This window comes from Salmo salar, chromosome 26 (genome assembly GCF_965601325.2).
Source record: "Salmo salar chromosome 26, fSalSal1, whole genome shotgun sequence".
Lineage (NCBI taxonomy): Eukaryota > Metazoa > Chordata > Actinopteri > Salmoniformes > Salmonidae > Salmo > Salmo salar.
In genome coordinates this window covers 46,660,344-46,677,500 of record NC_138316.1, presented here as the reverse complement: position 1 = coordinate 46,677,500, position 17,157 = coordinate 46,660,344, and the positions used below count along the sequence as shown (strand labels likewise).

The 17,157-nt window shown below is 45.9% G+C and overlaps 1 protein-coding gene across 1 annotated transcript in view; it reads left to right on the top strand.

Moving 5' to 3' along the window:
• Window positions 1-17,125, top strand: part of LOC106587894 (long-chain fatty acid transport protein 2) — a 26,621-nt gene extending 9,496 nt beyond the window's left edge. The window contains exons 6-10 of the mRNA XM_082969780.1: window positions 14,653-14,743; window positions 14,929-15,127; window positions 15,371-15,468; window positions 16,371-16,501; window positions 16,701-17,125. Coding sequence (XP_082825906.1) covers window positions 14,653-14,743; window positions 14,929-15,127; window positions 15,371-15,468; window positions 16,371-16,501; window positions 16,701-16,874 — 693 coding nt within the window. The 3' untranslated portion in view covers window positions 16,875-17,125. The remainder of the gene's footprint in view (window positions 1-14,652; window positions 14,744-14,928; window positions 15,128-15,370; window positions 15,469-16,370; window positions 16,502-16,700) is intronic.
• Window positions 17,126-17,157: the final 32 nt, after the last annotated feature.

Genomic DNA, 17,157 nt, shown 5'->3' with positions numbered 1-17,157 from the left:
TACACTACATATATACATTACACTACATATATACATTACGCTACATACATACATTACACTACATAGATACACTACATACAGTAGATTCATTACACTACATACATCCATTACACAACATAGATACATTACACTACATACAGTAGATACATTACAGTACATAGATACATTACACTACATACAAACATTACACTACATAGATACATTACACTACATACATACATTATACTACATACAGTAGATACATTACACTACATAGATACATTATACTACATACATACATTATACTACATACAGTAGTTACATTACACTACATAGATACATTACACTACATAGATACATTACACTACATTCATACATTACACTACATAGATGCATTACACTACATACAGACATTACACTACATAGATACAATACACTACATACAGTATATACATTACACTACATAGATACATTACACTACATAGATGCATTATACTACATAAAGTAGATACATTACACGTCATAGATACATTACACTACATAGATGCATTATACTACATAAAGTCGATACATTACACTTCATAGATACATTACACTACATAGATACATTACACTACATACAGTGGATACATTACACTACATACAGTAGATACATTACACTACATAGATACATTATACTACATAAAGTAGATACATTACACTACATAGATACATCATTTACATTTACATTTACATCATTTAGAAGACGCTCTTATCCAGAGCGACTTACAAATTGGTGCAATCACCTTATGATATCCAGTGGAACAACCACTTTACAATAGTACATCTATATATTTTTTGGGGGGGAGGGTTAGAAGGATTACTTTATCCTATCCCAGGTATTCCTTAAAGAGGTGGTGTTTCAGGTGTCTACGGAAGGTGTTGATTGACTCCGCTGTCCTGGCGTCGTGAGGGAGCTTGTTCCACCATTGGGGTGCCAGAGCAGCGAACAGTTTGGACTGGGCTGAGTGGGAATTGTGCTTCCATAGAAGTAGGGAGGCGAGCAGGCCAGAGGTGGATGAACACAGTGCCCTTCTTTGGGTGTAGGGCCTGATCAGAGCCTGAAGGTATGGAGGTGCCGTTCCCCTCACAGCTCCGTAGGCAAGCACCATGGTCTTGTAGCAGATGCGAGCTTCAACTGGAAGCCAGTGGAGTGTGCGGAGGAGCGGGGTGACATGAGAGAACTTGGGAAGGTTGAACACCAGACGGGCTGTGGCGTTCTGGATGAGTTGTAGGGGTTTAATGGCACAGGCAGGGAGCCCCGCCAACAGTGAGTTGCAGTAATCCAGACGGGAGATGACAAGTGCCTGGATTAGGACCTGCGCCGCTTCCTGTGTAAGGCAGGGTCTGCGAATATTGTAGAGCATGAACCTACAGGATCAGGTCACCGCCTTGATGTTAGCGGAGAACGACAGGGTGTTGTCCAGGGTCACGCCAAGGCTCTTAGCACTCTAGGAGGAGGACACAATGGAGTTGTCAACCGTGATGGCGAGATCATGGAACGGGAAGAGCTCCCGGGGAAGGACTGCATACATTACACTACATATATACATTACACTACATAGATACATTACACTACATAGATACATTACACTACATATATACATTACACTACATAGATACATTACACTACATACAGTAGATACATTACACTACATACAGCAGATACATTACACTACATAGATACATTACACTACATACATACATTACACTACATAGATATATTAGACTACATAGATACATTACGTACATACAATACACAGATACATTACACTACACATATACATTACACTACATGGATACATTACACTACATAGATACATTACATTACATACATACATTACACAGATACATTACACTACATAGATACATTACACTACATAGATACATTACACTACATAGATACTGTCACGACTGTCTAGGACCAGTGGAGAGGTGGAATCAGGAGCAGGAGACAGAGGGCCGGAGCAACGGTGTTTTAATAATATTATTGACACGCAATAGCCATAGGGCACCAGGCGCGTGGCGAAGTCTGCCAGGGGAAAACACCTCCCCAAAATAAGCGTACTGGAAACGAAAGCGCACGGGGCGCAGCCCGGCAATAATAATCTACAATAACAATTTATAATCACAACTGTCCTGAGTGGACAATAAACAATCCCGCACGAGAACCCCAACTGAAAATACACACTAAATAACCCCCCACTAATGACAAACACAAAACAGGTGCGAGATAGACAGACAGACAAAACCAAAAGACACAGAAACAACGATCGGTGGCAGCTAATAGGCCGGCGACAACGACCGCCGAGCGCCGCCCGACCGAGGAGGGGCGCCACCTTCGTTACATACTGTGACAGTACCCCTCCCCTGACGCGCGGCCTCGGGGACGGCCCGGAGGGCGAGGCGCCGGCCGATCCGGACGGCGACGGTGGAATTCTTGTAGCATAGGTGGATCTAGAATGTCCGCCGCCAGAACCCAGCACCTCTCCTCCGGACCGTACCCCTCCCAGTCCACGAGGTACTGCAGGCCCCCGACCCGACGTCGGGAGTCCAGGATGGCTCGGACTGTGTACGCCGGGGCCCCCCCGATGTCCAGGGGGGGCGGGGGGACCTCCAGCACCTCATCGTCCTGCAGTGGACCAGCTACCACCGGCCTGAGGAGAGACACATGAAACGAGGGGTTAATACGGTAATATGAAGGGAGTTGTAACCTGTAACACACCTCGTTTATCCTCCTCAGGACTTTGAACGGCCCCACAAACCGCGGACCCAGCTTCCGGCAGGGCAGGCGGAGAGGCAGGTTCCGGGTCGAGAGCCAGACTCTGTCCCCCGGATTATACACGGGGGCGTCACTGCGGTGGCGGTCAGCGCTCTCCTTGTGACGTTCACCAGCCCTCCTTAGGCACACCTGGACACCATTCCAGGTCTCCTGAGAGCGCTTCACCCATGCATCCACCGCAGGAGCCTCCGTCTGGCTCTGTTGCCATGGCACCAGGACCGGCTGATACCCCAATACCACCTGGAAGGGTGATAGGTTGGTAGAGGAGTGGCGCTGAGAGTTCTGGGCCATCTCGGCCCATGGCACGAACTGCGCCCACTCCCCTGGCCAGTCCCGGCAATACGACCGCAGGAACCTGCCCACATCCTGGTTAATGCGCTCCACCTGCCCATTACTCTCGGGGTGGAACCCCGAGGTCAAGCTGACCGAGACCCCCAGCCTCTCCATAAACGATCTCCACACCCTGGACGTGAACTGGGGACCTCGATCAGATACGATGTCCTCGGGCACCCCATAGTGCCGGAAGACATGGGTGAACAGGGCCTCCGCGGTTTGCAGGGCCGTAGGAAGACCGGGCAAAGGGAGCAGACGGCAGGACTTAGAGAACCTGTCCACAACGACCAGGATCGCCGTATTACCCTGGGACGGCGGGAGATCCGTGAGGAAATCCACCGAGAGGTGAGACCAAGGCCACTGTGGAACGGGGAGGGGCTGTAATTTCCCTCGAGGCAGGTGCCTAGGAGCCTTGCACTGAGCGCATACCGAACAGGAAGAGACATAACGCCGAACATCCTCAGCCAAGGTGGGCCACCAGTACCTTCCCTTCAGGCCCCGCACTGTCCGTTCCACCCCAGGATGACCCGAGGAGGGTAGAGCGTGGGACCATCGGATCAGACGATCGCGGACACCAAGCGGAACGTATTTCAGGCCCACGGGACATTGAGGAGGAGTGGGTTCTGACCGACCCGCCCGCTCGATGTCCGCATCCACCTCCCATACCACCGGTGCCACCAGACAGGAGGCGGGGAGTATGGGAGTAGGATCGATGGTCCGCTCCTCGGTGTCGTAGAGACGCGACAGTGCGTCAGCCTTCCGGTTCCGGGAACCTGGAATGTACGAGAGGGTAAAGTGAAACCTCGTAAAAAACATGGCCCACCTTGCCTGACGGGGATTAAGCCTCCTCGCTGCCCGAATATACTCCAGGTTACGGTGGTCGGTCCAGATGAGAAAAGGGTGACGTGCCCCCTCAAGCCAATGTCTCCACACTGTCAAAGCCCTGACCACGGCTAACAGCTCCCGGTCCCCCACATCATAGTTGCGCTCCGCCGGGCTCAGCTTCTTAGAAAAGAAGGCACATGGGCGGAGCTTCGGAGGAACGCCCGAGCGCTGCGATAGCACAGCTCCTACCCCAGCCTCGGACGCGTCCACCTCCACTATGAATGGCAAGGAGGGGTCCGGATGCGCCAGGACAGGTGCATTGGTAAACAGAACCTTCAGACGATGGAAGGCTCTGTCCGCCTCTGCTGACCATCGTAGCCGCACCGGCCCCCCCTTCATCAGTGAGGTAATGGGAGCCGCCACCTGACCAAAACCCCGGATAAACCTCCGATAATAATTAGCGAACCCCAAGAACCGCTGCACCTCCTTCACAGTGGTTGGGGTGGGCCAATTACGCACAGCCGTCACGCGGTCACACTCCACCTCTACCCCCGAGGTGGAAATGCGATATCCTAAAAATGAGACGGCTCGTTTGAAGAACTCGCATTTCTCAGCCTTGACGTATAGGTTATGCTCCAGCAGCCGCCCAAGCACTTTACGCACAAGGGACACATGCTCGGCGCGTGTGGCGGAGCAAATCAGGATGTCATCGATGTACACCACCACACCCTGCCCGAGCATGTCCCGAAGGACCTCGTCCACAAAGGATTGGAAGACAGCGGGAGCGTTCTTTAACCCATACGGCATGACGAGGTACTCATAATGGCCCGATGTGGTATTAACCTCTCTAGGCTAGGCGGGACGAATTCGTCCCACCTACGTAACAGCCACTGCTATCCTGTGGCGCGATTTTCAAAACCTTAAAAATCCTATTACTTCAATTTCTCAAACATATGACTATTTTACAGCCATTTAAAGACAAGACTCTCGATAATCTAACCACACTGTCCGATTTCAAAAAGGCTTTACAACGAAAGCAAAACATTAGATTATGTCAGCAGAGTACCAAGCCAGAAATAATCAGACACCCATTTTTCAAGCCAGCATATAATGTCACCAAAACCCAGAAGACAGCTAAATGCAGCACTCACCTTTGATGATCTTCATCAGATGACAACCCTAGGACATTATGTTATACAATACATGCATGTTTTGTTCAATCAAGTTCATATTTATATCAAAAACCAGCTTTTTTACATTAGCATGTGACGTTCAGAACTAGCATACCCCCCGCAAACTTCCGGGGAATTCGCTAACATTTTACTAAATTACTCACGATAAACGTTCACAAAAAGCATAACAATTATTTTAAGAATTATAGATACAGACCTCCTCTATGCACTCGATATGTCCGATTTTAAAATAGCTTTTTGGTGAAAGCACATTTTGCAATATTCTAAGTACATAGCCCAGGCATCACGGGCTCGCTATTTAGACACCCGGCAAGTTTAGCACTCACCATAATCATATTTACTATTATAAAATTTCATTACCTTTTGTTGTCTTCGTCAGAATACACACCCAGGACTGCTACTTCATTAACAAATGTTGGTTTGGTCCAAAATAATCCATCGTTATATCCGAATAGCGGCGTTTTGTTCGTGCGTTCCAGACACTATCCGAAATTGTAAAGAAGTGTCACGCGCATGGCGCAATTCGTGACAATAAAATTCTAAGTATTCCATTACCGTACTTCGAAGCATGTCAACCGCTGTTTAAAATCAATTTTTACGACATTTTTCTCGTAGAAAAGCGATAATATTCCGACAGGGAATCTCCTTTTCGGCAAACAGAGGAAAAAATCCCAAAGGCGGGGGCGGTCGGGGTCACGCGCATAAGCTAGTGTCTCTTGATCGGCCACTTGAGAAAGGCGATAATGTGTTTCAGCCTGGGGCTGGAATGACGACATTCTGTTTTTTCCCGGGCTCTGAGCGCCTATGGACGACGTGGGAAGTGTCACGTTAGAGCAGAGATCCTTAGTAAATGATAGAGATGGAAAAGAAGTTCAACAAATGGTCAGACAGGCCACTTCCTGTAAAGGAATCTCTCAGGTTTTGACCTGCCATTTGAGTTCTGTTATACTCACAGACACCATTCAAACAGTTTTAGAAAATTTAGGGTGTTTTCTATCCATATGTAATAAGTATATGCATATTCTAGTTACTGGGTAGGAGTGGTAACCAGATTAAATCGGGTATGTTTTTTATCCAGCCGTGTCAATGCTGCCCCCTAGCCCTAACAGGCTAAATGCGGTTTTCCACTCGTCTCCATCTCGGATACGCACCAGGTTATATGCGCTCCTGAGATCTAATTTCGTGAAGAAGCGCGCCCCGTGAAATGACTCCACTGCCGTAGCAATGAGAGGTAGCGGGTAACTGAAACCCACTGTGATAGCATTTAGACCTCTGTAGTCAATACACGGGCGCAGACCTCCCTCCTTCTTCTTCACGAAAAAAAAACTCGAGGAGACGGGGGACTTAGATGGCCGAATGTATCCCTGTCTCAAGGATTCAGTGACGTATGTATCCATAGCCACTGTCTCCTCCTGAGACAGAGGATAGACGTGACTCCTAGGAAGAACCGCGTCGGCCTGGAGGTTTATCGCACAATCGCCTCGTCGATGGGGGGGTAATAGAGTCGCCTTCGTCTTACTGAAGGCGATAGCCAAATCGGCATACTCTGAGGGAATGTGCACGGTGGAGACTTGGTCTGGACTCTCCACCGTAGTCGCACCGATGGAAACTCCTATGCACCTACCTGAGCACTCCCTCGACCACCCCGTAAGAGCCCTCTGTCTCCACGAAATCTGCGGGTTGTGCGTGGCTAGCCAGGGGATTCCCAGTACCACCGGAAACGCTGGGGAGTCAATGAGGAACAGGCTGATACGCTCCTCATGACCCCCCCCACGTCTGCATAACCAGTGGCACTGTGACCTCCCCTACTTGGCCTGACCCTAGCGGTCGACTATCTAGGGCGTGCACAGGGAAGGGGTGGTCCAGCTGAACCAGGGGAATCCCTAACCTCTTCGCTAACCCACGGTCCATAAAACTCCCAGCTGCACCTGAATCGACTAGTGCCTTATACTGGAAGTGAGGGGAAAAATCAGGAAAACAAACAGAGGTGTACATGACAGGGGGCTCTGGGTGTGGCTGGTGCGGACTCACCTGGGGGTTCGAAGTAGTGCTCTGCCTGCCCTCCGAACTCCCGGGGGGACCACTCCAGCACCGGTCCACAGTGTGTCCTCTGCGTCCACATCGGGTGCAGGAGAGACCCCCCCCTCCGGTCCTCCTCGACGCAGTCCCCCCTATCTCCATGGGCTGTGGAGCGGGGGGACTGGGAGGCGGAACGAACAGGCCCCGACTGGAACGTCCCCGGGAAGCCAGCAGGTTGTCCAGTCTAATGGACAAATCCACCAGTTGGTCTAAGGTGGAGGTGTTGTCCCTACAGGCCAGCTCCCGGCGGACGTCCTCGCGAAGGCTACACCTATAGTGGTCTATCAAGGCCCGCTCGTTCCACCCCGATCCAGCGGCGAGAGTCCGGAATTCTAGGGCGAAATCCTGAGCGCTCCTCGTCTCCTGTCTCAAGTGGAATAGCCGCTCACCCGCCGCCCTGCCCTCCGGGGGATGATCGAAAACCGCCCGGAAGCGGCGGGTGAACTCAGGGTAGTCGCCCCGAGCCGAGTCTGGGCCATCCCAGACCGCATTGGCCCATTCCAGGGCTCGACCCGTGAGACAGGAGACGAGGACGCTCACTCTCTCTTCGTCGGAAGGGGGGGGGCGGACGGTCGCCAGGTATAGTTCCAATTGGAGCAAAAACCCCTTGCACCCAGCGGCCGTCCCATCGAACTCCCGGGGAGGAGTAATCCGGATACCACCGGCGGCCGCTTCAGGGGGTGTGTGTAGGGGCGCAGGGTGAGGGACCGGAGCTGGTCCAGCTGGGGAAGCACCTCTCTTCCAGTTCTCCAACCGGGCCAACACCTGGTCCATGGCCGAGCCGAGGCGGTGGAGGAGGCTGGCGTGTTGAGAGACCTGCTCAGCCATGGACGGCGCTTCTGCTCCTGCTGACTCCATATTCGGTGCGGGATTCTGTCACGACTGTCTAGGACCAGTGGAGAGGTGGAATCAGGAGCAGGAGACAGAGGGCCGGAGCAACGGTGTTTTAATAATATTATTGACACGCAATAGCCATAGGGCACCAGGCGCGTGGCGAAGTCTGCCAGGGGAAAAACACCTCCCCAAAATAAGCGCACTGGAAACGAAAGCGCACGGGGTGCAGCCCGGCAATAATAATCTACAATAACAATTTATAATCACAACTGTCCTGAGTGGCCTCCCCGAGAACCCCAACTGAAAATACACACTAAATAACCCCCCACTAATGACAAACACAAAACAGGTGCGAGATAGACAGACAGACAAAACCAAAAGACACAGAAACAACGATCGGTGGCAGCTAATAGGCCGGCGACAACGACCGCCGAGCGCCGCCCGACCGAGGAGGGGCGCCACCTTCGTTAGATACTGTGACAGATACATTACACTACATAGATACATTACACTACATACACACATTACTCTACATAGATACATTACACTACATAGATACATTATACTACATACACACATTACACTACATAGATACATTACACTACATAGATGCATTACAGTACATAGATGCATTACACTACATAGATGCTTTACACTACATACATTATACTACATACATACATTACACTACATACAGTTGAAGTCGGAAGTTTACATACACTTGCAAAAATTCCCAAAAATGGCTTTAGAAACTTCTGATAGGTTAATTGACATAATTTGAGTCAATTGGAGGTGTACCTGTGGATGTATTTCAAGGCCTACCTTCAAACGCAGTGACTCTTTGCTTGACATCATGGGAAAATCAAAAGAAATCAGCCAAGACCTCAGAAAAAAATGGTAGACCTCCACAAGTCTGGTTCATCCTTGGGAAAAATGTCCAAATGCCTGAAGGTACCACGTTCATCTGTAAAAACAGTAGTACGCAAGTATAAACACCATGGAACCACGCAGCCGTCATACCGCTCAGGAAGGAGATGGCTTCTGTCTCCTAGAGATTAACGTACTTTGGTGCGAAAAGTGCAAATCAATCCCAGAACAACAGCAAAGGACCTTGTGAAGATGCTGGAGGAAACAGGTACAAAATAATCTATATCCACAGTAAAACGAGTCCTATATCGACATAACCTGAAAGGCCGCTCAGCAAGGAAGAAGCCACTGCTCCAAAACTGCCATGAAAAAGCCAGACTACGGTTTGCAACTGCACATGGGGACAAATATTGTACTTTTTGGAGAAATGTCCTCTGGTTTGATTTAACAAAAATAGAACTGTTTGGCCATAATGACCATCGTTATGTTTGGAGGAAAAGGGAGGAGGCTTGCTAGCCGAAGAATACCATCCTAGGCATTCCCTGTGGCTCAGTTGGTAGAGCATGGTGTTTGCAATGCCAGCATGATGGTAGAGCATGTGGGTTCGATTCCCACGGGGGTCCAGTACAAAACAAACAAACAAAAAAAATCCCAACCGTGAAACACGGGGTGGCAGCATCATGTTGTGGGGGTGCTTTGCTGCAGGAGGGACTGGTGCACTTCACAAAATAGATGGCATCATGAGGCAGGAAACTTATGTGGATATATTGAAGCAACATCTCAAGACATCAGTCAGGAAATTAAAGCTTAGTTGCAAATGTGTCTTCCAAATGGACAATGACCCCAAGCATACTTCCAAAGTTGTGGCAAAATGGCTTAAAGACAATGAAGTCAAGGTATTGGAGTGGCCATCACAAAGCCCTGACCTCAATCCTATAGAACATTTGTGGGCAGAACTGAAAAAGCGTGTGCGAGCAAGGAGGCCTAAAAATCTGACTCAGTTACACCAGCTCTTTCAGGAGGAATAGGCCAAAATTCAACCAACTTATTGTGGAAAGCTTGTGGAAGGCTTGACCTAAGTTAAACAATTTAAAGGCAATGCTACCAAATACTAATTGAGTGTATGTAAACTTCTGACCAACTGGGAAAGCTGAAATAAATGATTCTCTACTATTCTGACATTTCACATTCTTAAAATAAAGTGGTGATCCTAACTGACCTTAGACAGGGCATTTTTACTAGGATTAAATGTCAGGAATTGCAGAAAAAACTGAGTTGTAATGTATTTGGCTAAGGTGTATGTAAACTTCTGACTTCAACTGTACAGTCGTAGCCAAAAGTTTTGAGAATGACACAAATATTAATTTTCACAAAGTCTGCTGCTTCAGTTTGTATGATGGCAATTTGCATATACTCCAGAATGTTATGAAGAGTGATCAGATGAATTGCAATTAATTGTAAAGTCCCTCTTTGCCACGCAAATTAACTGAATCCCCGACAAACATTTCCACTGCATTTCAGCCCTGCCACAAAAGGACCAGCTGACATCACGTCAGTGATTCTCTCGTTAACACAGGTGTGAATGTTGACGAGGACAAGGCTGGAGATCACGCTGTCATCTGATTGAGTTTGAATAACAGACTGGAAGCTTCAAAAGGAGGGTGGTGTTTGGAATCATTGTTCTTCCTCTGTCAATCATGGTTACCTGCAAGGAAACACGTGCCGTCATCATTTCTTTGCACAAAAAGGGCTTCACAGGCAAGGATATTGCTGCAGGGTAAGATTGCACCTAAATCAACCATTTATCGGATCATCAAGAACTTCAAGGACAACGGTTCAATTGTTGTGAAGAAGGCTTCAGGGCGCCCAAGATAGTCCAGCAAGCGCCAGGACCATCTCCTAAAGTTGATTTAGCTGTGGGATCGGGGCACCACCAGTACAGAGCTTGCTCAGGAATGGCAGCAGGCAGGTGTGATTGCATCTGCACGCACAGTGAGGCGAAGACTTTTGGAGGATGGCCTGGTGTCAAGAAGGGCAGCAAAGAAGCCACTTCTCTCCAGGAAAAACATCAGGGACATATTGATATTCTGCAAAAGGTACAGGGATGGGACTGCTGAGGACTGGGGTGAAGTCATTTTCTCTGAGAAATCCCCTTTCCGATTGTTTGGGGCATCCGGGAAAAAGATTGTCCGGAGAAGACAAGGTGAGCGCTACCATCAGTCCTGTGTCATGCCAACAGTAAAGCATCCTGAGACCATTCATGTGTGGGGTTGCTTCTCAACCAAGGGAGGGGCTCACTCATAATTTTGCCTAAGAACACAGCCATGAATAAAGAATGGTACCAACACACCCTCCGAGAGCAACTTCTCCCAACCATCTAGGAACAGTTTGGTGATGAACAATGCCTTTTCCAGCATGATGGAGCACCTTGCCATAAGGCAAAAGTAATAACTAAGTGGCTCGGGGAACAAAACATCGATATTTTGGGTCCATGGCCAGGAAACTCCCCAGACCTTAATCCCATTGAGAACTTGTGGTCAATCCTCAAGAGGCAGGTGGACAAACAAAAACCCACAAATTCTGACAAACTCCAAGCATTGATTATGCAAGAATGGGCTGCCATCAGTCAGGATGTGGCCCAGAAGTTAATTGACAGCATGCCAGGGTGGATTGCAGAGGTCTTGAATAGAAGGGTCAAAACTGCAAATATTGACTCTTTGCATCAACTTCATGTAATTGTCAATAAAAGCCTTTGACACTTATGAAATGCTTTTAATTATACTTCAGTATTCCATCGTAACATTTGACAAAAATATCTAAAGAAGCAGCAAACTTTGTGGAAATTAATATTTGTGTAATTCTCAAAACTGTTGGCCACGACTGTACATACATTACACTACACAGATACATTACACTACATAGATACAGTACACTACATACATACATTACACTACATACATACATTACACTACATAGATATATTACACTATATACGTACATACATTACTTTGATACGGTGTAGATAGATGCATTACATTGCATAGATGTATTACACTACATAAAGTGGCTAGCGAAAGTATTCAGCCCCTTGGCATTTTTCCTATTTTGTTGCCTTACAACCTGGAATTGATTTTTGGGTGGTTTGTATCATTTGATTTACACAACATGCCTACCACTTTGAAGATGCAAAATCTTTTTTATTGTGAAACAAAACAGAAATAAGACAAAAAACAGAAAACTTGAGCATGCATAACTATTCACCCCCCCAAAGTCAATACTTTGTAGAGCCACCTTTTGCAGCAATTACAGCTGCAAGTCTCTTGGGGTATGTCTCTATAAGCTTGGCACATCTAGCCACTGTGATTTTTGCCCATTCTTCAAGGCAAAACTGCTCCCGCTCCTTCAAGTTGGATGGGTTCCGCTGGTGTAAAGCAATCTTTAAGGCATACCACAGATTCTCAATTGGATTGAGGTCTGGGCTTTGACTAGGCCATTCCAAGACATTTAAATATTTCCCCTTAAACCACTCGAGTGTTGCTTTAGCAGTATGCTTAGGGTCATTGTCCTGCTGGAAGGTGAACCTCCGTCCCAATCTCAAATCTCTGGAAGACTGAAACAGGTTTCCCTCAAGAATTTCCCTGTATTTAGCGCCATCGATCATTCCTTCAATTCTGACCACTTTCCCAGTCCCTGCCAATGAAAAACATCCCCATAGCATGATGCTACCAGTACCATGCTTCGCTGTGGGGATAGTGTTCTCGGGGTGATGCGAGGTGTTGGGTTTGCGCCAGACATAGTGTTTCCCTTGATGGCCAAAAACCTACATTTTTGTCTCATCTGACCAGAGTACCTTCTTCCATATAATTAAGCAATGGCTTTTTTCTGGACACTCTTCCATAAAGCCCAGCTCTGTGGAGTGTACGGCTTAAAGTGGTCCTATGGACAGATACTCCAATCTCCACTGTGGAGCTTTGCAGCTCCTTCAGGGTTATCTTTGTTATCTTTGTTGCCTCTCTGATTAATGCCCTCCTTGCCTGGTCCGTGAGTTTTGGTGGGTGGCCCTCTCTTGGCAGGTTTGTTGTGGTGCCATACTCTTTCCATTTTTTAATAATGGATTTATTGGTGCTCCGTGGGATGTTCAAAGTTTCAGATATTTTTTTATAACCCAACCCTGGTCTGTACTTCTCCACAACTTTATCCCTGACCTGTTTGGAGAGCTCCTTGGTCTTCATAGTGCCACTTGCTTGGTGGTACCTCTTGCTTAGTGGTGTTGCAGACTCTAGGGCCTTTCAGAACAGGTGTATATATATTGAGATCATGTGACAGATCGTGTGACACTTAGATTGCACACAGGTGAACTTTATTTAACTAATTATGTGACTTCTGAAGGTAATTGGTTGCACCAGATCTTATTTAGAGGCTTCATAGCATAGGGGGTGAATACATATGCACTCACCACTTTTCAGTTTTAAATTTGTTTTGATAAAAGTAATTTCTTCCATTTCACTTCACCAATTTGGACTATTTTGTTTATGTCCGTTACATGAAATCCAAATAAAAATCTATTTCATATTACAGGTTGTAGTGCAACAAAATAGGAAAAACGCCAAGGGGGGTGAATACTTTTGAAAGGCACTATACAAGCGTTATACTATGTACATGCATTACACTACATATATGCATTACACTACATAGATACATTACACTACATATATGCTTTACACTACATATATGCATTACACTACATCGACACATTACACTACATATATGCTTTACACTACATATATGCATTACACTACATAGATACATTACACTACATATATGCTCTACACTACATAGATGCATTACACTACATAGATACATTACACTACATATATGCATTACACTACATAGATACATTACACTACATATATGCTCTACACTACATAGATGCATTACACTACATAGATGCATTACACTACATTTATGCATTACACTACATATATGCTCTACACTACATAGATGCATTACACTACATAGATACATTACACTACATATATGCATTACACTACATAGATACATTACACTACATATATGCTCTACACTACATAGATGCATTACACTACATAGATGCATTACACTACATTTATGCATTACACTACATAGATGCATTACACTACATAGATACATTCAACTACATAGACATATTACACTGTATATGTACATACATTGTTATTATTTGACCCTGCTGGTCATCTATGAACATTTGAACATCTTGGCCATGTTCTGTTATAATCTCCACCCAGCACAGCCAGAAGAGGACTGGCCACCCATTATAGCCTGGTTCCTCTAGGTTTCTTCTTAGGTTTCGGCCTTTCTTGGGAGTTTTTCCTAGCCACTGTGCTTCTACACTTGCATTGCTTGCTGTTTGGGGTTTTAGGCTGTGTTTCTGTACAGTACTTTGTGACATCAGCTGATGCAAGAAGGGCCTTATAAATAGATTTGAGTGATTGATTGATATGGTGTATCATTGTTTTCTATTGTTATGTGTGTTGTTTGTCTGTCTGTCTGTCTGTCTGTCTGTCTGTCTGTCTGTCTGTCTGTCTGTCTGTCTGTCTGTCTGTCTGTCTGTCTGTCTGTCTGTCTGTCTGTCTGTCTGTCTGTCTGTCTGTCTGTCTGTCTGTCTGTCTGTCTGTCTGTCTGTCTGTCTGTCTGTCTGTCTGTCTGTATGTGTGTTCGCAGGCAAGCTTCTCCTACGCTCTGATTCAGTATGACACAGAGAGAGAGGAACCTGTCAAAGACTCCAGAGGTTTCTGTATCAAAGTCCCTAAAGGTGAGAACACACACATATACACACACACACACACACACACACACACACACACACACACACACACACACACACACACACACACACACACACACACACACACACACACACACACACACACACACACACACACACACACACACACATATTCACACAGACACCCCATTACTTGTTGTTTTGGTCCTCAGGAGAAACTGGATTGCTGGTTGCCAAGATTACGGTGCAGACTCCGTTCAGTGGCTATGCTAATAACCAGCAGCAGACAGACAGGAAGAAGCTGAGAGATGTGTTTGTTAAGGGAGATCTGTACTTCAACAGTGGAGACCTGCTGAGGATCGACCACGAAGGCTTTATTTACTTCATGGACCGCATTGGAGACACCTTCAGGTCAGAAGCGCTTTAGCTGTTTTACTTTAGTAGTTATCAACTAAAGGTTTAATAATGAGCTGGGTTTAATACTATAGATGTAATGTTATTGTCCTGTCCTGTCAATCACCTGCAGGTTGAGTTATGAGCTGGGTTTCTCTAGGTTTCTTCCTTCCTGGAAGTGTTTGCAGTCTGCTTCTGCTTGCTCTTTGGGTTCTAGGCCAGGCTACTGTCTGAATTAATTTGATATGAGTTAACATCCAGGTGGAAAGGAGAGAACGTGGCCACCACGGAGGTGACTGAGCACCTGATCATGGTGGAATGTATCGAAGAAGCCAACGTCTACGGTGTCAAGGTTCAAGGTGATTTTGCATTTCAGTCATTTAGCAGATAATCTTATCCAGAGGTAGCTAGGTTCATTTAACAGACTCTCTTATCCAGAGGTAGCTAGGTTCATTTAACAGACGCTCTTATCCAGAGGTAGCTAGGTTCATTTAGCAGACTCTCTTATCCAGAGGTAGCTAGGTTCATTTAACAGACTCTCTTATCCAGAGGTAGCTAGGTTCATTTAGCAGACTCTCTTATCCAGAGGTAGCTAGGTTCATTTAACAGACTATCTTATCCAGAGGTAGCTAGGTTCATTTAACAGACTCTCTTATCCAGAGGTAGCTAGGTTCATTTAGCAGACTCTCTTATCCAGAGGTAGCTAGGTTCATTTAACAGACTCTCTTATCCAGAGGTAGCTAGGTTCATTTAGCAGATATTCTTATCCAGAGGTAGCTAGGTTCATTTAACAGACTCTCTTATCCAGAGGTAGCTAGGTTCATTTAACAGACTCTCTTATCCAGAGGTAGCTAGGTTCATTTAGCAGACTCTCTTATCCAGAGGTAGCTAGGTTCATTTAACAGAGTCTCCTATCCAGAGGTAGCTAGGTTCATTTAACAGACTCTCTTATCCAGAGCGACTTACAGTCACCTCATTAAACATATCTTTTTTATAGAATAGTTTTATTCATAGGATGTTTTATATACACTACACACAGTTGACATAGTATATATAGCTACATATAACAATACACACCTACACACCTACAACACACACAGTCACATCATTGTGTAGTTATTAACCCAGTGTGTTCTTCTCATGTTGGCTGTGAAGGACCAGGACTTTAAAGGGGGAGAATTTAAAATCAATGGGAATTTCTGAAAATGTATTAAAGTCAGCTGTCTCTCTTGGTGATCCTGCTTTGTGACGTACCCCACAGGACACGAGGGGAGGGTTGGAATGGCAGCGGTCAAACTGAAAGATGACATGGAGTTTGACAGTAAAGCCACACTGGAGCACGTCAAGACCTGCCTGCCCAGCTACGCTAGACCACGCTTCATACGCATACAGGTGATCCCGTGGGAATAATGTTCAAATTACAATCATCGTCATGATACCTTTTATTTACAAAGCGCTTAAAGCTACCATCTGGGATATGTTGAAGAGATTCCCTGATCCCAGATTGTACTTTTTTAAAGATTTTCTCAAAACGCTTAAGATTCATAAAACATACATTTTAACGTAATTTATTTTATTTTAAAAATCCCAGAATTCCTTGGCTGTCACTGGAACGTTCAAGCAGATGAAGGTGAAGCTAGCCGAAGAGGGATTCAACCCATCCGTGATGCAGGATCGATTATACTACCTGGAGGACAGTAAGGGATACATCCCCATGACACAGGAGATGTACCAGTCTATTTCTGATGGAAAGATACACTTATGATTGATTTTCTTTTACAGATTTTCTAACTGTTAATCTCTTATTTTACAATTAACTGTCAAATTATTCACTGTTGTGTTTAAATGAAAGGGAGCAAAATACTAATGTCAAAGACCAAGTATTAACATTTTGTGCATTTTATGTCTATTGAGAAAAAAAATTGAAAATGAAAACTGAACATTTTATGGAACATTATTAAATAAATAAATCTAGATTGATTTTGTAATAAATACTAAAGACATATTGTGTATCTATCTGAGATGTGTGGCTGTGTCACTTAAAAAAA